General features: G+C 34.6%; 1 protein-coding gene across 3 annotated transcripts in view; it reads right to left on the bottom strand.

Annotated features, from left to right (window-relative positions):
• The window catches only part of GRM8 (glutamate metabotropic receptor 8), a 953,266-nt gene that overhangs the window by 199,605 nt on the left and 728,197 nt on the right, over nt 1–25,464 (bottom strand). For all 3 annotated transcript variants that reach the window (XM_074268051.1, XM_074268050.1, XM_074268052.1), the window contains exon 8: nt 10,122–10,258. In XM_074268051.1, the coding sequence (XP_074124152.1) occupies nt 10,122–10,258 (137 nt within the window). The remainder of the gene's footprint in view (nt 1–10,121; nt 10,259–25,464) is intronic.

Below are 25,464 nucleotides of genomic sequence, written 5' to 3'. Positions count from 1 at the left end.
AGGCAACTTGCTAAAGAAAATGCTAATGAGGTTTGCAGAAGAATTATACTAGGACTACACAAGGATGTTCCTTTAGAGTAGATCATAAGACACTGTGCCACAGTGGGCACACACGCCTCTTATAGCCAGATTATGATTTAGACTTTCCAAGATCCCAATATGGGAAGACAGAGTTCCTTTTGGCAAGGGACTTCCAGAGAGACTTGTCAATGCTTTCAATGTGGTAAAGGAGGGCATCTGAAAACTTAATGTTGGCATAGAGACAGAGTGAGAAAACAATGTGGGAGAACAAGACCCAATACTCCATGTCCAAAATGCAACAGAGGACTCCATTGGGCATCAGAATGTAGACTGATTCAGGGAAACAGGATAAGGGGCCAGCTCCAGGGCCCCAGGCAAAAAACACTTGGGGCATGATGGCAGCCAATGCCACACCCAGAGAGTGTCTAGAAGTCCAATACCCAGACATGACCCATCAGCCAGGAAGCCATCTGATGAGAGAAAAAGATTACACAATCAATCAGTCAGGAAGCAACCTGATGGGAGAAAGGGACTACAATTGGGGAGGATAGAGTTGTATGCAGCTAGGACAACTGAGATACTCCCTGGAGAGGAGAAATCTGTTCCTCTCCAGCCTATGGATCCCTTGCCTCCAGGGATGTAGGCTTGACCATTTCACCTCCTGAGAGTACTTACAAGACAGTGTCCACCCATACGCTGATGTGGAAAACTGGGGAATGTGTAGATAATATCCCAGTCACTAACACAGGTAGACAATGTGTGACTTATCAACCAGGGGAAGTAGTAGCATCGGGTTTATTGATACAGACCCCTAATAAGCAACCTGGTGACAGTCACCCACATTCTGACTCCAAGCAGAAAAACCCAGGAATATACTGGACAGCAGCTGTGACAGCTGACGGACCTATGCTCACTATCTATATAAATGGCATACCATTAGAAGGACTAGTGGACACAGGTGCAGATCGCACAGTCATTAGAGGTGCCAACTGGCCCAGTCACTGGCCAAAGAATAAGGCAGACACCTACATGTCTGGGGTAGGAGGATCAATAGCAGCTGAAGTTAGTGCTACCCCTTTGAGATGGACTTTTTGAAGGTGAAACAGGAGTTTTTACTCCTTTTATAGTTGAAAAAATTTCCATCAATCTGTGGGGAAGAACCATTTTACAACAATTAGGGTTAAAAATGAGTACTTTGTTTTTTTAGGCAGGGCTGCTGTTTAAGGCCTGACAACACTTTCACCTGTTCCTATCCAATGGAAAACTGATACACCAGTGTGGATAGAACAGTGGCCCTTAGGTAGCGATAAAATGCAGGCCTTATTAGATATAGTACAGGAGCAACTTGACCAAGGACACTTACAACCTTCTCTAAGTCCTTGGAATTCCCCAGTATTCGTTGTAAAAAAGAAATCTGGAAAATGGATGATATTGACTGATTTAAGAAAGGTAAATGAACAGATGGAAACTATGGGAACTCTTCAACCTGGACTTCCATCTCCTACTCAATTGCCAAGAGAATGGCCTCTGTGGGTTATAGACATTAAGGATTGCTTCTATTCTATCCCTTTAGATAAGGAGGATATGAAAAGATTTGCCTTTTCAGTGCCCAGCGTTAACTTAGTTGAACCTTATAAAAGATATGAATGAACAGTTTTGCCACAGGGAATGAAAAACAGCCCTACTATATGTTGCTGCTGCTCTTATTCCAGTAAGAAAAGCATTTCCAAAAGTAATGTTATTACATTACATGGATGATATATTGGGATGTGCACCTGAGGAACAAATGTTAGAAGCATGTCTACAAAAAAACCATAGAAACACTAAGGAATTATAAGTTGCATATAGCTCCAGAAAAAATTCAAAGACATGCTCCTTTTCAATATTTAGGATATGAAGTATATCCTAAGGTGCTTACAGTATAAAACCTCTCCTTAAGAACAGAGAAGCTAAATACCTTAAATTACTTCCAGAAATTGATAGGAGATATCCAGTGGATGCATCCTGTGCTAGGCTTAACTGTCAATTGCAACCATTATATGACATTTTAAGGGGAGACAGTGCTTTAACTCACCACGCCAGCTTACAAAAGAAGCTCAAGAGGCTTTGAAAGAAGTTGAACTGGATTTATCCAATGTGGTTGAAAGAATTACTTAAAAACCCTTGAAAATATCAGTTTTTGTTACACAAGAAGCACCTACAGCAGTCCTTCATCAAGGAGACAGTGTGATAGAGTGGGTGAATCTCCCAGCACAACCAGAACAAAGCCTTACTCCTTACCCAGTGCTTCTGGCTAGAATTTTATTAAAGGCCATTAAACAAGCAGTACAATTATCTGGGATAAGACCTGCCAAGATATGCACCTTTTATACTAATGCACAAGTTAATGTGTGCTGTGAAATCATCCCAGAATGAAAAATTTTATTAGCCATGGCTCCAAATTTTACACATGGGTCTCCATTAAAGATAACCAGACTGTTACATAATTGGCAATGGATTCTTGAAGAAAAGGTTTCTAAAGTTCCTCTTAAAGGACCAACTATCTTTACAGATGCATCCAAACATAATATTTGTCCTGTATATTCTTGTGGCAACTATAAAGAGAGTAGTCAGAACTCCTTTTCAGTCCACTCAGGAGAATTAATTGTATGCAATCATTCTAGCTCTTACTTATTATCCGGGAGACATACATATAATATCTGATTCAGCTTGTTCAGTAGGTGTGGTATAAAGAATTGCCACAGCCCAAATAAAATTTGTAGCCTCCAATATATATCAGTTCTTTAAGGAACTTCAAGAACAAGTGAGAAAGCATCTAGGTATGATTTATATCTTGCATGTCCACTCTCATAGTGGACTTCTAGGTCCTATTTTTGATTGTAATTCAAAAACAGATAGCCTTCTATGTTAGCCAATAATCCTTTATTTCATGAAGCCCAAGAATCTCATTCTAAGTACCATCCGGCTGCTTGAGCTTTACATTTACAATTTGGAATACCAAGAGAAGAAGCTAGGAGCATAGTAAATGCCTGTCCAGCTTGCCTTCCTTTCCATGCTCCTACACTCCCTCCAGGGAAGAACCCTCATGGTTTGAAACCTAATGAAATTTGGCAAATGGATGTGACCCATTATAAATCTTTTGGTCGTCTGTCTTTTATCCACATTGTGGTAGATACCTTTTCAGGATTCACTTTTGCAATACCAGCAGCAAAAGAGACAGCCCAAGTGATCACTGAATTCCTTATACAAGCATTTGCAATTATAGGTGTGCCACAAGCAATAAAAACAGACAATGGACCTACATATGCTTCTAAACATTTTGCACACTTTTGTGTACAGTATAAGATTTTACACACCACTGGCATACCCTTTAATCCTCAAGGACAGGCAATAGTAGAGAGGAGAAACAGAGACATCAAGATGCTCCTCCAAAAACAAAAGAAAGGTGGAGCCACAGGTAATCCTAGAGAACTTCTAAATCTAGCTCTTTATACTATTAACTTCTTGATTTTTTACAAAGATGCACTGGCTCAGGCAGACAGGTTTATAACCCACCAGAAAGGCAGTGTCCAGTATGAGCAGCTCCACTATCTTTAGATAATCTCCAGGTCATGTGGAGAGACCCAGAAAGTAGTGAATGAAAGGGACCAGATAGATTAACTACTTGGGGGAGAGGGTTTGCTTGTAGCTCTACAGATGGAGAAGGAATCAGATGGGTGCCAACGAGCCGTATTTGCCCTGTCCATTGGAGAGAGACAGAGCAGACCCTTGAAATGAAAAAGACCCAAGAAACATCAGGTGATTCTGTTGCTGATTGTGCCCACCACTGAAAGAGCCTGGCAGTTATGGCTTTTGACTCATGGACATCAAAAATTGTTGGACTTCAAAACCCTCAGGAATCAATGGAATCCCTAACATATAAAAAGACTGCTGCAGGACTTAAAAAACTTGTGGGGATCATTGGATTCCCTGACACGTGAAGCAATGGACAATAGATTGGTTTTGGACTATCTCTTGGCTGATGAAGAAGACATATGTGTGACTGATGTTTATACACCCTCCTTCTAAGACTTCAGGAAATCTTTTACAAGACCATGTTGATTTATATTGTTTGTTATATCACTACTTACATGTACAATTCATGTTTGTTACACCACATCGAGCCTGCACTGACTGTGGGGAGAGTCATTGTAGCCTGTGCATTATTGCTATGTGCTTGTGTAATACCTCCCATGCTGATGGCTTTGTGCACACCTGTTTTATTAGGGACTCTTCAGTCCAGAAACCCACTAGCAATCGCCACTTCCCTTTGGTGCTTTTCATCTCCCTTTCTGAGATGTCAGGGAGGGTATGATTATCTCCTTTTTAGTGCTTTCATCTCCCCTCCTGAGAAGTCGGGGAGGGGGGAGTGATCACCTCCTTTTTGGGGTTCTCACCTCCCTGAGAAGTCAGGCATGGTGTGACCACCTGTGTTCTAAAACAAAAGAAAGAGGGAGATGTAAAGGATGAGAACTGAGCAGTTGCACTTAATGCAAGATAACCTAGCACTTAAGGCTAATTACCAATTGGACAATTCTCTTTTAACATATGCTTGGAGGATAACCCTACTTAACTCTGTACTGACTTGGATCTGTGGTAATGGACAAAGAAGGGGAAGAGAGATCAGAGGGTGGAGTAGGATAAGCAGGATCATTCTTTGGAGGTGGAGAGAGAGAAAGGAGATGTGGAGATTCCTATATCTAATCCCCTGACTGTGACCCCAAAAGACCAAGAATAAAGACTTTTGCTTATCCTGACTCCAGCTGATTCTAAGATATCCAGGATACTATGATCACTACATATGCCAATTGACCTTTTTGCAGAATAATATTTTTTAAATGCATAAAATACATAGGATTACAAAGCAAATCATCTATAGTTGAATGCAGTTATTAAAATAATTTAAAACAACCAATAAATTAAGGAACCTGAGGTTGAGTATTCAACTAAGACTATTTTTTTCAGAGCAGGTTCCAAATTGAATTTGTAGTGGAAGTTTCTTCATGGTATATTCCATACACAAATTAAATCATAGACTCAGTGCCTCCCAAAGACCACCTTCCCACAAAGCTTGTCTAGTGAGCTCTTTAATGAAATAATTTATAATGATGGATCCAGGATTATTCAACAAAACAAAGCAAAATAAAATGCCAATGGAAGGTTTCAAATATAGCTACATGGTAGATTATACATAGTCTGCCTTTCAAAAACCAGAAGGAGAAGCTTATCCCAAAAAGGTTAAGACCATTAAGTTCTGAATTCTTTTGACTACTGACTCTTCATGAACACTGTCTACTAAGATACAGAAAGGTGGTGATCTGTTCTGACACAAGGAGTACCCAATCAACAAAATCATATATCCTTGACATATTGAAGTAATGATTTACTGGGGAAAAAAAAAGTAGCCATAGAATTTATTTATAACTACTGCAAATTTTTTGCAAAAAGGATTAGTCAAATAAGCATAAAGTTTCTGTTTGCTAGAAACTGTGCTAAACACAAGGAATATAAATGAAGGAGAGAAGGGAGGTTGAGCCCTTTCTCTGTTCCCATGAAGTTCATAGTTTAATGTGGGAGATCATATGTAATGTGTAAATGAGATATTTACAGGACTAATTGGAGATAATAAAAGGCTTGTTATAAAAAGTGGAATTTAATCTGATACTTGTAAAAAGTCAAAGAAATTTGAAGATAGAGAAAAAGAAAGAAGCAATTCCAGGAATGGGAGACAGCAAAAATGCCCAAAATCAAGAGCCAAAGTATCTCATGTAAGGAATACCAAGAGGAGCAAAGTCAGTGAATCAAAAAATAAGTGGAAGGGCAGAAGGCATAATTATGAAAAGAGTGCTATAGTCAGTATAAGTTCCAATATTGGTTCTGCTACCTAATAAACTATATAATCTTGGCAAGTTATTTGACCTCTCTAGGTATCCATTTCTTCACATGTAAAAGGAAGATTGGTTGGATTAGGTGGTCCTGAAAATTCTGATAACTCTAAAAAATGATATAGGATCTATGAATAGATGTGAACCCAAAATGCATTGCTTTAGAAATGATGGCCTCATGGTTGGTACTCTCTTCTCAGCTTCCATTCTACTAGTTTCCTGATCTATTGATTATTGCTGTGACTCCTGACCATTTCTATATTCCTCAGATTGTTCTCTCTAACATAAATTTGCATCCCTAGCTGCTCATATCCTTAGCCTTGGAGAGCGGATCTATAAATCACATGAATTCCCTATTCAGCATTCCTCAGGTTAGTACAAATTCCAGATTAATAGATATGTTGGTGTAATTATTCTGAACCAAAAAAAATATCCAATTCTTATCTTGAAAGTTGTGAGTCATCATTACACATATTTTTCAGTGTATTTTCTACTTTTTTAAATTGGAAGTAAAGACTATGAAGTGTTTTTAGGGATCTAGTCCCAAAGATGTATTTCTATGGTCTTCTAAAGTACCACAAAGGCATTATAAGATTCCTTTAAAGATGATGATCTCCTAAGTTTGATAAGATATATAGATAGATTAGATATATAGATATAGATATAGATATAGATATAGATATAGATATAGATATAGATATAGATATGGTACATGGGGTTTGAGAGTTTTTAGAGAAACTGAGATTCTAGAAATAATGAAAAACTGGTTGATTATTAAGTGCAATGGACTCCTCCTAGAATAAACAAATATAGAGAACTAAATAAAATAAATTGGCATATTATCAGATGGTCATGTTCATAAATGAAATTGTATGATTTCAGAACTATTGAAAAAATTAAAATAAACTTTCAGTGCACCCCTATTCACAAACAACAACTGCAAATATTTTATGAATTTTTCCTGACACTAAGATAGTAGGGTTTTGTTTTAAAACTAAGAAGAAATATTGGCAAAATTGATAGAGCTAAGTTGTACCAAAAAAAAAGAAAAAGCAAAAAATAAAAATTAAGATTAGATATTTTTTAGTTCACCATATATAATTTAAATTATCATACACATAAATTTCACAAGTCTTAAAAACAAGTTAAATGTTATAGATCATATAACCTATTTAGTTTCTTTTCAACAATTAATCTTGTCATTTTAAAATCTTATTTATTAATGATACTTTACTTTTAAGATGTCATGAATAAAAAAGAGAAAACATTATATTTTATCACAAAAACATATACAAAATATTTTACAAGACTCCCAACGGGGGAAAAATTAAAAGGCAAGTGCAATCAGAAAATTCAAACAGTAGGGACAATATAAATTTATAAGTGAATATGAAATAAATGGATACACACTTGCTCTTTGAATAGGAAAGATATTTTTCTTACTTGTAAATCCTCTAGATAGCATTGCTATAGTGATTGAAGGGCAAATTACCTTAACTGACAATTGATCTCTAATCTTTATTCATATTCTCCAATGATCAATCTTTCAGGGTCCCTGGTCATTTTGGAAGAAATATCTACTGTAGAATAATGTAGAGGGAATCCAGATTGTAAAGAGTCACAGAAAGACTGGGTAGTTAACACGAAGAGCTATCATTTGTAGATAACTCTGTAAAGAAATTTAGCAGTGAACAGAAAAAGAGAGGCAATAGTAGATGGATAGAGAGCTAAAGGTGTTAAAGCAGGAAAAAAAAAATAATAGAGATATCTAAGCATATTGGTAGTTACCATAAATAGCCAACAGAGGGGGAATTGGACGTCTGTGAAACAAAGGGTTTGACTGATAGAGCTGGGTCTTAGATTAGTAGGGATAAAAGACACAGGCAAAGTCTTAAGGAATGGTAGGAATTCTGTATCTTATGTGATGACAAGAAGGGTGGGAAGCAATAATGCTGAGTTTTGAGGAAGTTAGAGGGGAGTCAAAAAAGTTAAGGCAGGATGGTCTCTTTCTTATTGAAGAAGAAAAATACAATTGACTTTAAGTGTATGTTTGTGGTTGAAAGAAGAAAGAGAAATTAGTTCAAGATATAAAGAGAGAGGAAAAACCTTGGAACTTTCTCTGTGGGAAGTGAGAAAAGAAATTAATAACTTAAGTAGACAACTGGCTGAGCAGCAGTGAAGGTCCAACTGATTTTATACACCACCAATTTATAGCAGGTGAATCAGTTTGAAAAAAGTCACGTAGCTTTTCTTGCTTTAAAATCCAGTAGTCACTTTTTCTTAGTCCTATTTGCTTTTTATTTTTCATTTGTCCACTTTTAAAATACTCTTTCAAAAAGGCTGCTTTTATCACACAAAGGAGCAAAAAATGTACACTATGAGACACGGTCAGTCTGTGTTTCAGTAGATATTAGTTTTAGTCCCTGGGTAAGGGGAATAATGGAGGGGGAGACAAACAGTTGAAACATATACAGGCTGCAATGAATACACAGTCGACTGTTGAGCTGTGGTGGGATGGTTTCATACAGCAGCGGCTGGGAATGGAAGTTGATTTTATGCATTATTGAATGCAGTACTGTGATAATTATTGTGAAGTCATCTCAAAGGAGCAATAAATTGTAAATACTCCAGTGATGTTTTTGTTATTGCTTATCATCAGCTTCTTTGATGAGAACTCTGGATAAATACATTGCATAAATATATCACTTCAATGAGCATATTTGGACATGCAGAACTGAAGAATGTATTATAATACCAAATCAACATCTTTTGCTGGTATTCAAATGCAAGCAAAGCATAAATGAATTGAAAATTTGGGGAGTTAAACCATTCACAGTTTTCTACTGTTCAACCCTTATTTTTTTGTTTGTATGTTTGTTTTTTACCTTCTAGCTAAGAGATTCACAATTTGCTTAATTATCCATTAGGGAAATGAAGAGCATTATTATTGTATTATAAAGAGGCCTTTCAAGATCAAGTAGAAGGGAAAACATTTAAATTGGGGTGAAAAAATACGTGGGCTATTATCCTTTCTTAGTGAGTTTTGAAACAATTGAAAAGCATCACAGCATAAGAAAAAATGCTATCATTCTTATTGAGCAAGTACATTCTTCAAGGGTAAGGACTGTCTTTTCCCAAAACCTGGCACACTGCCTGACTCATAGTAGGTACTTAATAAATCCTTATTGATTTCCTATTCATCTCTTAAGACCCTAAAGTTTCTATCTTTTGGATACTATATAATGAAGTTTTAAGACTGCAATTGGAGCTACCAGTGCATACTTTATTTTTCCTTAATTAAAAGGGAATAAATGCTTTATTTCTGCAGTGCTGCAATGATTAAAAAAAAATCATGTGAATGTGTGCACTTTTACAGTACCTTTTTATTCTTTACAACTATTATTTACTTAAATGTATTACATTTTAGGGGAATTGAGAGATTAAAAGTATTAGAAGCCAGAATATTTGGGGAATATTTTGTCCTTCCATCTTTTTACAAACTCTTGCCAATTCCTTAGGTAAAGCCAATGTGAAAACACAAATAACCCCCAAAGCCTTCTTCTCGAACATCATTCCACCCTACTCCTATGTTTCTGCCTCAACATATGCAGGTGATTAAACTAATAATCATTCAAAATAATAAAATAATTCTATTTGAGAATAAGTATAGTAACAAAGAATTACAATTTATATTCCATTGACAGCAATTCTCAAGTAAATTAGCCCAGATATGTGGCCTGTGACACAATGATTTCTTCATGAATCAGAAATTAGTGCAGCAGGTCTTATATATGATCATGACTGGTAACTGCAGACTGAAAAGCTTTTAGATATTTTTGTTTCATATTTGGATCAGTGATTTCATTGTAAAGATGATTACTAGTACAAAACTCTGTCCCATTGGTATACATAGGCAATTGGCTTGTAATTTAGCCCTAGAAAACCAGGAAGAGTTTAAAGGACATGTACAAAATCATACAACTAACCCCAACTTTCCAGACTCTAAGAAAAGCCTTCATCTGCTATGCTTCTCCAGCTGAACAATGCAATTTATAGATTATACAAACAGTTGAGAAAATGCACAATATACCTTAAATGTAAGGCTACCAAGTGATTTTCTTAATCAACAAAATATCTACAAACTAAAACCCAAATTATAATCATACAAATACTTACATTTAGGTGAAGCTGGTTAGTCCAGTGACCAATTATTTTATATTCTGTACTCTTGTTGTTTATCTGATACTGGAAAATGTCATAACGCCCAGGAGCATCTCCATTTTCATTGAAAGTGACTGGCGTGCCAGCACTGCCTATAAACATTTGGAAAAGAATTTTAATAAACAGTTTTGTTCCATAAAAGTATTCTGATGAAAGATATAAAGTTTGTGATTATATGTGATCAAAGATAAAATGATTGTGAATCAGCAGGTTCTTTTTGACTATGCAATATCATTTGCATTACAATCTGTATGACTTGGTATTCAGGAAAGAATTTTGTTTTATAACAAAGTAAATAGCGAATATCATAGGCAATTTCTCCAAAATCTAAATGAACAAAATTTGAAAGAAGAAATAGTCAGTATTGGAAACCTCCAGGAGCAACAAAATATTCATCTAGAAAAGACTACACATTTCTTTATATAGAATAGTTATTGCATTATACTTTCCCAATTGAAACATGACATTATTACCTTATTATCCAACCATTTTTAATGCCATATGCTGGTAAGAGTTCAAAGAGATCTTAGAGATTATATAATTGAATCTCTTCAATGTTCAGAGCTTTCACTTGATACTGGCTCTAGCTCCATCTTTAAAATACCTTCCCTTCTTTTAGTTTATTTTCCAAGTCCCTGAATGACTATCAGAAGCTTGGAGTCTAGCATGACTGCCCTGCTATGTTTAAAGGAGAATTTCTATTTGAATTTCTGGTCAAACTAGCCAGTGGTTTATGGGAAGTCTTCACCTCTGAACAGAATATAAAAATCACTATGAGAGTTAGTCTAAGATTAAGTGGTAAAGGTGAAGTAGATAGAGCACTAGCCCTGAAGTCAGGAGGATCTGAGATCAAATCTGACCTCAGACACAACATTTCCAAGCTGTGTGACCCTGGGCAAGTCACTTAACCCCAATTGCCTCAAGGAAAAAAGATTAAGTGGTAAATCTAATTGTCTTTCACTCTCTGCTTTAAGGAAGAAGTTAGCATTCTTTAATTCACAGAGTGACTGCTTATCTAGATGGTTTGCTTTGTGTCTTCTATTGAAGTAAAGACTGGCATTTATCTTGGATTTTCTATTTACCTTCTGTGGACACAAGGATCTGACTTCATTTAGTGAGTATTGATACCAATGATCCAGAGAGCAGAAGCTTTGAATTGAAATAAATGGCATTACTAATTCCTAATAGTTAAGAGGCAGAAAGTGTAGTGGCAAAATAAACAAAATTTTTCAATTAACTATTTTAGTGTACTAAAAAGTAAAAATTATGAAGGAAGAGCTAGACCATTAGATTTGGTGTGAAAAAGGTCTCAGTTTGGTTCTCTCCTCAAACATAAGGGCTATCCTGGGAAAATCACTTTACTTTCTCTCATTATTTATAAAATGGAGATGATAATATCTACCTTAAAGGGTTGTTATGTAATAATATAATATAATACATGTAAATTATTTTTAAAAAGTTGAAGCATTAAAATGAGTTTCCCCCAGAAATATAAAAAAAAAAATCTAAAAGAAACAAAATAAATGATTACATGTTTTTAAAAATCATTTAGAATTCAAATAGGATATAATAGATATAATAAGTTGAAATAGGTATCTCTCATTACATCTTACAGATGCATGTGAAGAACTAGTCTACTGTTTTACTCTGAGAGCCAAAAGGCATCTGACTTATTTAACAGTCATTTTCAGTACTTCCCCATAAGCATTTTATGTTACTTTGCAGTTCTTCAAAAGCAATGTCTGACATTCCTCTTATGTTATGATCATAATAATATTTCTGGTTGCCAAATATTTGAATGTAAAATAGGAAACAGAAATCTAGGATCGTTATACTTAAAATTAATTGTATACACATCTGATTTCATCGGACATGTTTTAGTTCAATTTTAGAGGTCTCTATTTAAAAAAAAAAATACTATTTTCATGGAATCTGAATAGTGTCAGTACCTGAGTCCAGAAGTTGGGGATGCCAGAAAATGGCATCTTCTGAAATTAAAATTAAGATTCATAGGTACTAATATAAAATCCTTTCCCCACAGTCTCATCACTCAAGGTGAATTTTTTTTTTTAATTATAATATGTCAACCCTGAGAACTGGATCTTGAATCCCACAAAACTATAGTTAACCCATCCAACTCTGAGCAGACAGATAGCTAGGGTCTGGGTCTCAGAGTCACTTTTTTTGTTTCAGTTTTGCTTCAGACCTATGATTTCATACATGTAGGGGATTCTTCTACGCTCTTCATCACTACAGTTGTTTTGCCTTAGAACAACTTAGTTGTTGGAGTCTTAGAAACTCGCTTGCAAACACTGTAAGTAGGCAGACCTTGAACTCAGATCTTCCTGATTTTAAATTCACTCTTTTTGTACCACATTGCCTTTGTTCTTTTTTTTTTAATAACCTTTTAATTGCCTTACCAAAGAAAAAGATAATTCAAAATTTACATGGTTTTGTTTTAATACAGCAATTTGTTGATCGCATTGGTACATAGAAGATTAAAAAAAAAAAAGAGGAAAGGAAAAAACGTTATTCCCTGATGCCTGATTTAATGGACCAACAGGTAGGTCTTTTAAAATCCTTGATTTTCTCCATCAGAAGATTGAAATGACAATAGTGTTCCCTCAAATAGAAATTACTTTATGATGCTGCTATCAAGGGAACTTTATGAATGTAAAGTTTCATCATTATTGAATGGATCTGTTTGAGACATAGATATACAACTCATAATTGCCTGTACGGTTCTTAAATAAGCAGGATGAATCTTTACAATAACAACAACAAAAACATCCATTTGTCTCAGCAAAATAGATGAATTAGGAGATTTAAATAAAACTCCTTCTAAGAAAAATGACAAAATAGCTATTACAACATTTATTATTTGGTTAAAAGAAAGAGAAATGAATGTTCAATGATTAGATGTAATTTAAGTAATGCATTTTAAAATGCATTATAATCATAAATCCAAACTGTGACATAATGCTTTACATCCACTTATGTAGAATTTCACACTAGGTGAAGACTTAAATGCCCACTCCCCCACATGTCACAATAGTTAACAATACTTAATCACCACACCCTCTCCCTTAAAAGAGTGGAGTTTTGAAAATTAGCATACAACTTAGAACTCATAATGCCCTATGGTAGCGGTTTTTGAGTTGATATTAACAATCTTTTATAACTATGATCTAAATTATCGCAATACTTAATGCTTATAGTAAACCCATATGTATTTATAGCAGGTATGTGGAGTAAGATACTATTAACACCCCCATTTTAGTAATGGACATTCATATAAAACACTGCAATGTTTAGCTTGCATTACCGCATTGGATTCTTTTAAAACCTTGTGAGGTAGTTAGGGGAAGCAGTGTTAGAGAGGTTGAATGATTTATACAAGCTCTCACAGTGGGCAATTAACAACCTGGGACACCCCCCAAAATGGATGTACTATAGAGAACACTGGATTAGGAGTCAGCAAATGTGAGTTTATTTCTTGGCTCTCCTACTTATTACTTATGTAACTTGGAGTTTGTCATTTTACCTCTCAGTTTCCTCATATTTAAAAAGAGAGAACTGTACTCCAAGGACATATCTAGCTATAAACCCCAGATTCTATTGCTAGTTAACAGCGTCACAAAAAGGGGATAAGATGAGCCTTGCTAAGAAAACAAGACATAAAAGGATATGTTCCAATAGAACTGCACAATCTAAACCCTCCAAAAAACTTTTTTTCAGTTCACACCAAAAAAAAAAAAATGCCCCTGTACCCCTACATATCCCAGAACTACTGGAGTCGCACTTTAAGAATTCACTGCACAGTTATCTCTTGACTTAGAGTCAAGCATTGGCAAGCAAGGTTACAAATATTTATTAATGCAACAAGTTCATATTATTATGTGCCCCACACTGTGCTATATGTAGGAGATATAAATATAAGCAAAAAGAAAAAGTGCTCTCTAATGAGAAAAGATAACCAACAAAAGAGAATTGAAAAGTGGATTAAAGGAAAAGTACCAAAGACTTGGTAACAAAATCCAGAAAATGAGAGATAAAGCCAGGGCAGGGAATGAAGATTAGCCAGCTTTGCCTGTTCCCCAAAATGTTGAGAAATTCAACAATAAGTGAAGAGGGCTTCTCTAGAGGAAAGATGTTTCGGGTGAGAAGGTTGCAGAGCTGAAAGAATGCTCCATGGTGAGGAGGCCCCAGGCAATGAGGAAGCTTCAGAATGAACTTGGCAGCTGCAGAAAGTCAGAAGCAAAGCAAAGAAGTCACTAAACATTATGACCTTGAGATTGGAAAGCAGATGGTATGGTATTGGCTCAAGTCCTTGAAAAACTGAGAAGCAAGAAGAGATTTTAGCAAGAAGGGGCCTGATTTGTGAGGTGACTAAATTAGGAGAAAATAATACCCCCCAACATCAAGGTCTTATGAGGAAAAACTTTCCCTTTACCCTCTTTTCCCTTCCCCTCTCTTTCCAATTCTCTCCCTCTTTCCCCCTCCCATTGGATACCTCCTCATTCTGGGCAATTGAGTGGCAAGCAGATATTCTGTTCTTCACTTTCCCTTCCAGGCTTTTCTGGCAGGCAAGCATGATACAAACATGGCCTCATGTCAAGATAGAGTCAACTGAGCCACAGAGAAGACCTAATTCTATACTATTTTCAGAAATACAGTGTTTCAAATATTATTACTTTGTTTTTAAATAAAATTATATTGATATAGTTTCATTTTACATCATCTGCATTTCCCAATGTAGCTTTCCACATCCATGCCACAGAAAAATCAGTGTTTGGGTTTTTTTTTTTTTGTTTTTTGTTTTTTTTTTTTTTGTTTTTGTTTTGTGTGTGTGTGTGTGTGTGTGTTTGTTTTATAATAACAATAAGATTAAAGAAGAGATAGGGGAAGTTGTAAAGGGAAGAGTGGGAAATAACTCAGTAGAAGTAGTAGACCTTCACCTCTTCCTAAGAAGCAGAAGGAAGTGAATCTCATATCTCTTCTTTGAGAACATATTTCTATAACATTCAGTTTCTATGACTATGTGACTGCTTTACATTTGCAACTGTTGTCATTGTAGATATGGTTTTCTTACTTCTGTTTCCTTGGCTTATTTTTAAGAATGACAATCAGTTAGAGAAGTCATAGAAACTTTAGGTTGATGCTAGTGAATTTCCATTTTAAAGATATGGAAATTAAGGCTAAAAGCAGGGAAATGATTTGCCTAGAATCCCATAGCTAGACAAGAATGAAATTCATATCTTTCGGACTCAATATCCAGCCTTGTAGTTCCTTTATTACTTGACAATTATTTCAAGGAGAAAAAAAGAGAGAGAACCACTGGGTGAGAAAGATCTTGAAACCCTCTACCCCATACATTGCTGAATGGCTATAGGTGACATCTACAGAGCATTGTTTATAAGCATATTGTATAAATCTTATTATATCTCTGCCAATTGGTATAATGGAAAGAATAATCTTAGTCCTTTTTTTTTTTTTTTTTTTTAGGGCTTACATAAAGGTGTTTTTTTTTGTTTTTTTTAATTAAAGCTTTTTATTTTCAAAAATATATGCAGATCAAAAAGGAAAAAAAATGAGAAAGAAAACAATACAAACCAACAACAAAAAGAGTGAAAATGCTTTTTGACCAGGATTTGTGAATCAAAGATCCTAGCTTCTTCAGCCAATTGGGGGGGGGGTTGGGAATCAGTAAGGAATCTTAAAGCGACCTCAACCCCCATCACCATTGAGGAGGAAAGCAGTTAGATATAGATGATACATGTGTAGTCATGCAAAACATTTCCATAATAGTCATGTTATAAAAGAAAACAGAGACAAAAAAACTCAAGAAAAATAGGGTTTAAAAAAAAAAAGGATGCATCAATCTATGTTCAGACACAATCAATTCTTTCCCTGGGTATGGATAGCATTTTTCAATCATTGTATTACTGAGAATAGCTAAGTCATTCACAGTTGATCATCTTACAATATTGCTGCTACTTTACTACAGTACAATTTCGATTTGCATCAGATTATGTAAGTCTTGCCAAGTTTTTCTGAGAGCATCTTGCTCATAACTTCTTATTGCATAATAGTGTTCTGTCACAATCACAAAACACAATTTGTTTAGCATTCCTCAGTGTATGGGCATACCCTCATTTTCCAATTTTTTGCCACCAGAAAATAGTTCTATAAATATTTTGATGCACAAAGATCTTTTACCTTTTTGTTTTTTATCTCTTTTGGGAAATAGATCTAGTAATGGTATTGCTAAATCAATGGTTATGAATGGTTTTATTGTCCCTTGGGCATAAGTGGAGCAGCATAAGTAGAGCATAATTGTTCTACAGAATAATTGAATTAGTTTCCTACTCCACCAACAATGCATTAATGTCTTATTTTCCTCACATCCCCTCCATTGTTTGTCATTTTTCTTTTGTATTCCAATAGCCAATCTAATAGGTATTAGGTAGTACCTCAGAATTGTTTTTAATTTGCATGTCTCCAGTTAGCAGTGGATTAGAGCAATTTTTCATAAGGGCTATAAATATCTTTGATTAGTTCATCTGAAAACTTCATATCATTTGATCATTTGTCAATAGAGAAGTAGTTCTTGATTTTATAAATTTGACTCATTTCTCTCTATATTTGAGATAGTTTTTCAGAAGAATTTGCTTCAAAATTTTTCCACAGTTTTTTTTGCTAACTATATTTCCGTATGTTCTATCCCCAATTTGTTTATTGTATTCTCTCTCTCCTTTCACCAGTCCCTTTCCAAAGTGTTTTGCTTCTGACTGCCTCCTCCCTTTTCTTATCTGCTTCCTCTTTGATTTTCTGGTAGAGTAAAATAGATTTATATACCCAATTGAATATGTATATTATTCTCTCTTTGAACCAATTCTGATGAAATAAGGTTCATTAACCCTTCATCTCATACTTCTTCCCTGCCTCTGTAAAAGCTTTTTTCTAGCCTCTTTTGTATGTGTTAATTTATACAATTTCACCTTTTCCTTTCCTCTTCTCCTAGTACATTCCTATCTTACACCTTAATTTTAATTTTTTAAGATATGATTCCTTCATATTCAACTCAATAATTTGTGAGTTCTGTGCTTTCTATCTAAATATATTCCTTCTACCTTCCCTAATAATGAGAAAGCTCTTATAAGGAAAAAGTATCATCTTCCTATATAGAAATGTAAACAATTTAACATTATTAAATCCCTTTATAAGTTCCCTTTCCTATTTACCTTCTTCTGTTTCTCTTAACTCTTGTTTTTGAAAAAAATATATATATTTTTAAGTCAGCTCTGGTCTTTTCATCAAGAATGCTTACAAATCCTCTATTAAATATAATCCCCGCCCCCCTCCCTCCCCAACAACACATTATATTTAATTTTGCTGGGTGATTCTCAGTTGTAATCCTAGTTCCTTTGCCCTCCAGAATGTCATATTCCAAACCCTCCAGTCTTTTAAAAGAGATGCTTTTAAATCTTGTGTTATTCTGACTGTGACTCCACACTACTTTAATTGTTTCATTTTTGAATGTTTGCAATATTTTCTTCTTGATCTGATAGCTCTTAAATTTGTCTATAATATTCATTTTCAGGAGGTTATTGGTAGATTCTTTCAATTTGTATTTTACCTTCTGGTTCTAGAACATCAGGGCAGCTTTTCTTGATAATTTCTTGTCTGTGCTTTTTTTTTTTTTTTTTTTAAATCATAGCTTTTAGGTAGTCCAATGATTTTTAAATGATCCCTCCTAGCTCTATTTTCTAGGTCATTTGTTGTTTTTGTCCGATGAGATATTACACATTGTCTTCCATTTTTTTCAATCTTTTGGTTTTCTTTTATTGTTTATTGATTTTTCGTAAAGTACTTAGTGTGAATTTGCTCAATTCTAAGTTTTTTTTTTTTTTTTCCCTGAGGCAATTGGGGTTAAGTGACTTGCCCAAGATCACACAGCTAAAACATGTTAAGTGTCTGAGGCCAGATTTGAACTCAGGTCCTCCTGACTTCAGGGCTGGTGCTTCATCCACTTTGCCACTTAGCTGCCCTTCAGTTCTACTTTTTAAGAACTATTTTCTTCAATGAGCTTTTTGTACCTCCTTTGCCATTGGGCCTAATCTGTTTTTTCAGGTTGTTTTTTATTTTTTATTTTTTTCTATATTTTGTTGTGTCTCCTTTACAAAGGTATTGACTCATTTTCCATGATTTTTTTTTACATTATTCTCATTTCTCTTCTAAATTTTCCTTTTCCTCCTTTGCTCAAATCCTTTTTTGACCTCTTCCATGGCCTAAGATCAATTCAGATTTTTTTTGGAGGTTTTGGATGTAGGAGCTTTGACTTCCTTATCTTCTGAATGTGTACTTTGATCTTCCTTGTCACTATAGTAACTTTCTATACTCAGATTTTTTTTTTTTTATTCTGTGTTTACTCATTTCCCCAATCTAATAACTTGATTTTTAACTTTTTTTTTTTTAATTAACGTAGGGCATTGTTTCTAGGATAGTAGGTGCAATGTCCCAAGCTTCAAGGATTTTGTGCAGCTATTTTCAGAAATACTTCTGCAGACCTATAAATTTTCAGTATTTACAAAGTGATATATCTCAGGAGAGGTGTTTAGTAATCTCCTTGCCTGTTTCTAATCTGTAAGCAGCCACAATCACTCTATTCTGCCCTACAACTCAAACTAGGATCCCTGATCCACTAGGGCTCCAAGCTGTGGTATGTGATCTTCTCCTGGCACTGCAACTGCTAATGCACTGGCTCTTAAGACTTGTTTCTGGTTTGTTAGGGACTGGTCTGTTTTGGGATACTAGTCTGTGCTCCATTGTCACCCAGGTGCAACAGACTATTCCTGCTGATCTAAATTGTCTTGAGCTGGAAAATTATTTTATTGTCACTTATGGGCTTTTTGCTGCTTGAGAATTTACTTAAAGTCATTTAAAAGTATTTGGAAGTCTTTGAGTCTCAGCTGAGCCCTTGCCTTACTTTGCCATCTTGGCTCTGTCTCTGGTTCCATTGACTCTCTTTCTCTACTCTGGCGGATGGAAATCAGCCCTATATTACAGACTTAGATTATTGCTGGAGGACCAGATCAGATAGCCACTTTCAGAGATCAGGGATCCCCAAGGTCAAGGACTGTTTCTTTTTTGTCTGTGCATTTCTAGCTCCCAGCACAGTACCTGGTATATATTAGGCACTTAATTAATGTTTGTTTATATTATCATCAGCACATCAAGTCCAGGCCTCTCAACATTAGCTAAGTTTTGGCTACTTCAGCTTTTAATTATCTCTCCAAAATTCCTTTTCCAGTTGCCCCTGAGTAGCAGCCATCTTAACTCATATTTATAATGTTTTACAAAGTTTAAAAAAGCACTTACCTCTCAATAGCTTTATTAGGTAGATTATACGAATAGGATTACCACCAACCTCATTTTGTATGTGAAGAACATTGAAGCTCAGAAAGATAGAATGATTGGCCCAGAAACACAATCGTAGTGTCTGAGTCAAGTTTGGATGCCAAATCTGGGGCTCTACCAATTTTTCACAAATATTTAAGGATGTTACTACAATTCTACCTTTTTTTTAAGTGAGTAAAGGAAAATTGCAAAGGTATAGAAATCTTAAGATTTTTGATAGAAACTCAATGGTACTTTTGCTGGTCTGAATCTATCAATTCTCATGAGAAAAGGTAGCAGTTTTCATTAAGTTAACTTGCATCAGTGAATGGATGTATGGTAATCATTATGTAATTTGGAGAACTAATTGAGTAGGCAAACCAACTCTAATTGCTTCCTTGGGGAAAAACTGTCCTCACTGCAGAGCTATGAACTTTAGCAGTCAAGGTCATAAAGAAATTGACCTTTGTTCACTACCCAAAGGTTTTTTTACACATTTTTTTTTTTTAACATTACTTCTAGTACCTGGTCAGATACTGTCCTTGCTTATGCTTGCAGAAGCCACTATTTGCTTTTTGAAATGCCTTTACTTGGGACTTCAAGGTCTGTGAATTCCCACCACCCCTCAAAATCCATCATCAATGGCACCTCCCTCAGGAAGTTTTGGCTGATCACTCTAGTCCATGATGATGATTCTTCCCTCCAAATTTTCATAAGTATTTCATTTACATCTCTCATGAGTTTATCTTATTTATCTTTTAAATATTTTTACATAACAGTTTCTCTGACTATAATATATGCTCCATGAAAATTAACTTTTGTACTTTTTTCCCAGATCATCAGAATTTGAACATCTGATAGCTTATGAACTCTGTCACATTGTCAAACATTGATCTCCCTGGAGTTTATTTTCCTCATCTGCAAAATGGGAGGGTTAACCTAGATGATTTCCATGGTCTCTTCCAGCTCCAGATCTATAATCTTATGGATGCTCATACAACTGTATTCTGGTATCTCTTATATCATATACAACGATACTTTAATGGATTTGGAATCTCATCCAACTAGGAATTCCCATCATTAGTACAGGTTATAATCTGTTCCTGCCTTGTTTTTGTCTGAATCTTCTCCCTTATATTCCCTCATATATCTCATATAAAAGGGATAATATGGTATAGTGGAAAGCATATTGTCTCTGGAGTCAGAGGATGTTAGTTTAAAACTCCACCTTTATGTATTTTCTATGAATACTGCCCTATAACCTAATATAAATCATTTAGATTTTCTGAGCTTTTGTTTTCTCATTTGTAAAATATTTTATCTTATGTTATTTCACAATATGGGGAAGATCATCCTCTTTCATAGATTTTTAGAGCAGGAAAGAACCTTAGAAATCAAATCTATCAACCTCGTTGAGGAAACTAAGACCTAGAGTTGATAAATGACTTGCTTGCATCTTAGAAGTTAATAAGCAGAATTTAAATTCAGATCTTTGGAGACTAAAAGTCCATTGATCTTTTCTCTATATCATCCCACCTTCAATTCTTTTGACATTTCATGGATATCAGTGCGAAATATGAACAATCTACTTATTATCATTCTTCTGGCTATTTAACATATCCACAATCTTTCCTAATCCTTTCTAAGATATCAAGACAATATGCCAATAGACTAACCATGTGCTTCTTCAGTGTTCTTTGGATCATCAACAATCTTTGATATTATATTATTCACTATCACCAAAGGAACCTTAATAAATATTTATTGAATTGTTAAGATAGAATAAAATCAAATATGATTAAAGTTAAATTATTAAATAGAAAAAGTTACTTCTTGATTATCACTCAATAAGCATTTGCACCAGAAGTTCCACATTATCACTTATCAATTGATGCACAAATTATTTTTACATAACATATTAATATTAATTAGCATCCACATATTATTATATAATAGTATATATTAAATCTGTTACTATATAATATTTTACATTTATTTTATAATTATAAATAATATACTAGAATGTCTTCTGTTTGGGCAAATATACTTAAATACAAATAATTATGAGCACATATTAAGTTTATTCTACCATTGCTAGTATGTACAAATGGATTATATCAATCAACTCAGCCTTATTCCTTAAAGTACCCTTGTAGATCTACAATATGTGAGGCACTAGGATTTCAAGGACAAAAGACAGCATGTATTAATGAAGGTATATAGATATAAAGAAAATTGGGGAGAAAGAGCACTGTTGTTGAGAGAATTAGAAAAAGCATCATGTAGATGAGGGTTGAAGTATATCTTGAAGCTAACTTAGGAAGTCCAAGCAAATAAAAAAAAAAGAATATTGTAGACTTGGTGACTTTGACAATACAAAAGCTCAGAGATGGAAGTTTGATTGTTATGCATGAGACACAATAAGAATAGCTTAGTTGAACTAGAGAGCTTGTGAAAGTAACAAGGAAGGAAAGGCAAGTTGAAGTCACAGCTTCAAATAATAATAGTTAAAAATAGGTGGCATTTATACAGTTTTTAGGTTTGTAAAGCATTTTACAATGTTAACTCATTTGATTTTTTTAATGTCAAACTGAACTTCAGAGACATAAAGTTAAAATACTTTCTCACTTAGATGTCTGAAGTTATCACTTCATTTCCTTTGATATGTCCATCCTGAATAGGAAACTATTATGATGCTTTTGTCCTGTCTCATTGTTAGATGTTTCAGTGATGTGCCTTCTCCCAATGTCATACAGAATATCTATCTTCATCTTTGAAGAGTTAAAATATATCTGTTATCCCAAAAGTTCCTTCCAGCTCAAAAATTCTATCATTCATTATGATACAGCCAACTCCACTGAAGAACATATTTTTATGTCTGCAGTATTGAAAACCCTGAAAATACATCTACTAGCTATAGCAAGGCAGTAGGAAAACTTCTACTCATTCCAGGTAGTGATTTATGAATTGATTGGGAAAAGGAAGACAGCAAATTATTTGTTTCTTATGGACTTGTTTTCTTGGTAATTACTCCAACTATCAGTGAATAATAATTGGTCAGTAAAATACATGGTAATACATTATATTACTATGGTGATTCCAGGTAACTATATAGTTATGAATACCTCCAAATACAAAATGATCTTGATATTATCTATATTGTATTGAGAAGAGTATCTACCTCATATCATAGAATGACATTTTTATTTGCAGTAATATGGAAGAATTTTGCAATTTATAGCTTTTTTGAAGAACTAATTCTTGACTGTATATATCCAGTATTTACTTGCATTGCAAATATGACATAATTCTTTAGATATATCCACATTTGCACCTGAGCTATATAGAATGATTATCTTTGAGATCATTAAAGGTCCCCACATTTAAAACAAAACTGTTTAATAAAAACTAGGTATAGATGTTTTTCCCATTGCTTCAATATTTGCTTCCAAGAAGTGAGCACAGATAGTATTCCTATTCTGAAATTAGATGAAGTATCACTGTATATTATATTGTTTCCTATGCCTGAAAATCCCCTTTCCTTCACTGACTCCTCCATAAATATAAAAACTATTGAATTTTAACTTATCTTTTAAAAACTATCAAATACTTCTTCTAGGAATTTTTCTAACTCCCACAATACTTTATTTGCATCTTCCTTACCCAAATACCTGCTAATCTGTATAACAGTTATTTTTACTAATAATTCAGAAGGCTTTAATAGCTCAGAAGTAAAGAAGAAGAAAGAAAAGTGCTAGGATATATTTGGAAATGGTGTTTTGTTTCTAATCATCTCAGATGGCTCCTTCACAGACACATATATGTACATCTAAAGTTCCTCGCTTTCATTTTCATGCCTTGTTTGTTCTTGTTATTTGTCCTTTGTTCTTAAAAGGGATCATGATGTTAGGAAGATGATGCCATGGTATGCAAGTGAATTTAAGTGAGGGAGGTTTATACAAAGTCTCACTTTCTCCTCCAGAGACATCTGAGTCCAGTGGCAAAACTTAATCAGGACAAACAGAAAGGACCCCAAATGCAGTGGAAGTTCTTGGAGTTTTTAAGCTAAGGTTTTAACTGGTCTCAGTTTGATGAGATAACATCCATTCAGTGATTAAGGCTAGTTAAGAGCTGAGTCAGAGGATTCTGGGAAGATGACAGAGTAGCTCAGGAAGGTCCCAGCTTTCCAGATCTTCCCCCACAAACAAGACCTCTTGATGAATGTAAAGCAGTTACAAACAAATAAGAACTAGGGCAAAAGAGTGGTCCTCCTGGGACACTCAGAGACAATCTGAAGAAAGGTGCCAGGAGGTTTGACCAGCATGAAAGGAGGCACTGAAACAGCAAGCAAGAGAGCCCTGGGTTGGGAAATAGCCTCAGCCCCAAACACAGATACTTTTACCTTCTGGGCTGTGTGGAGAGGAAAGATTGAAGGTACTTCTGCTGATAAAAGGCACTAGGATCAGCTGTGCTGTTGAGATGCTGCCCTTGGCAAGAAGAAATCAACATATGCCAGTGAATGCAGAAGCAGTGAGACTGAGACACTGCTGACTGTGGGCACTTACAGGAGGGTAGAGTTTTGGGTTTCAGGTGTCCAGGCCAAAGGGGAGAACTGAAGGAAGACCTGAGGTCAGAGTCACCAGGAATCTCCCCACCTCAGGACTGGAGGCAATTGCACCAACATGCTCTTATTTAAAAACAAAACAAAACAAAACAAAAAACAGGTAAAGGAGAAAGAATTCAACCATAGAAAGTTATTATGGGAATAAGGATTATCAGGATTCACCTCCCAAGGAGAATATAGAAGTAAAAAAAAAAAAAAAAAAAAAAAAAAAAAAGCCTCTCCTATTCAAAAGAGTAATGCTAAATGGTCACCTGCCCAAAAAAAGAATCCATAGTAGAATTTTTTTAAAAAGGGCTTTCAAAATCAAAAGAGACTGATTGTGGAAAAATATTAAATAAAAAAAAGAAAATCCAAGAAAAACAAGAAGATTATTAAAGGAAAGCCACCTAATTAGATTAGGAAATTCAGTTTTAAGTAATAAAATGACTCCTTTGAAACTAGAACTGGGCAATAAAGTTGTAAGAAATCAAGAAACGATAAAACAAAATATAAAGTATGAAAAAGTAGAAGACAATGTGAAGTATCTCATAAGTAAAATAACTTATCTGGAGAAAACATCAAGAAAATAAAACATATGAATAATTGGACTACCTGAAAGCTACAATCAAACAAAGAATCTTGATTAAATGCTACAACAAATAATTAAATAAAAATTATCTTGAAGTGTTAGAACAAAAGGGAATAGCAGAAATAGAAAAACGCTACTGATCACCATCTGAAAGAGATTGTACAGAGAAAATCTACAGGAACATCACTGTTAAATTCCAAAACTTCCAGGAAAAGGGGGAAATTTTACAAACAATAAGAAAAAATTTAAAAAAAATTCAATTCAAATATGGAGGAACCACAAAACCTAGCAGCAGTTGCATTAAAATTCAGCAGATTTTGAAATAGTATATATCAAAATCAAAAGAATTACTGTTGAAGCCAAAAATATCAAATCCAGCAAAGTTAAGCAAAATCCTGAATGGGGAGAAAATGGACATTCATTGAAACAGACTTTCAGGATTTGATTGGAAAAAAAAAAAAAAAAACAGCCCTGATAGAAAATTTGACATATAAAATCCAAGAGAAATACAAGATAAACATCAATGACTAATTTTAAGTAACTCAATAAGGACAAACATGTGAAAATATAAATCATATGTCTAAGATTGTCATTTGCATTGGATTGTTTGAAAGAAAGTTTGCGATAGATATAAATATGCTGTGATTCTAAAAAGCAAAACCATTTAAGAAAAGGTAAAAAGAGTAATCATGTTATAAAAATGAGGT

This window comes from Sminthopsis crassicaudata, chromosome 5 (assembly GCF_048593235.1).
Source record: "Sminthopsis crassicaudata isolate SCR6 chromosome 5, ASM4859323v1, whole genome shotgun sequence".
NCBI lineage: Eukaryota > Metazoa > Chordata > Mammalia > Dasyuromorphia > Dasyuridae > Sminthopsis > Sminthopsis crassicaudata.
Note: the sequence above shows the minus strand (reverse complement) of the source record. Positions and strands in the feature narration are given on the sequence as shown.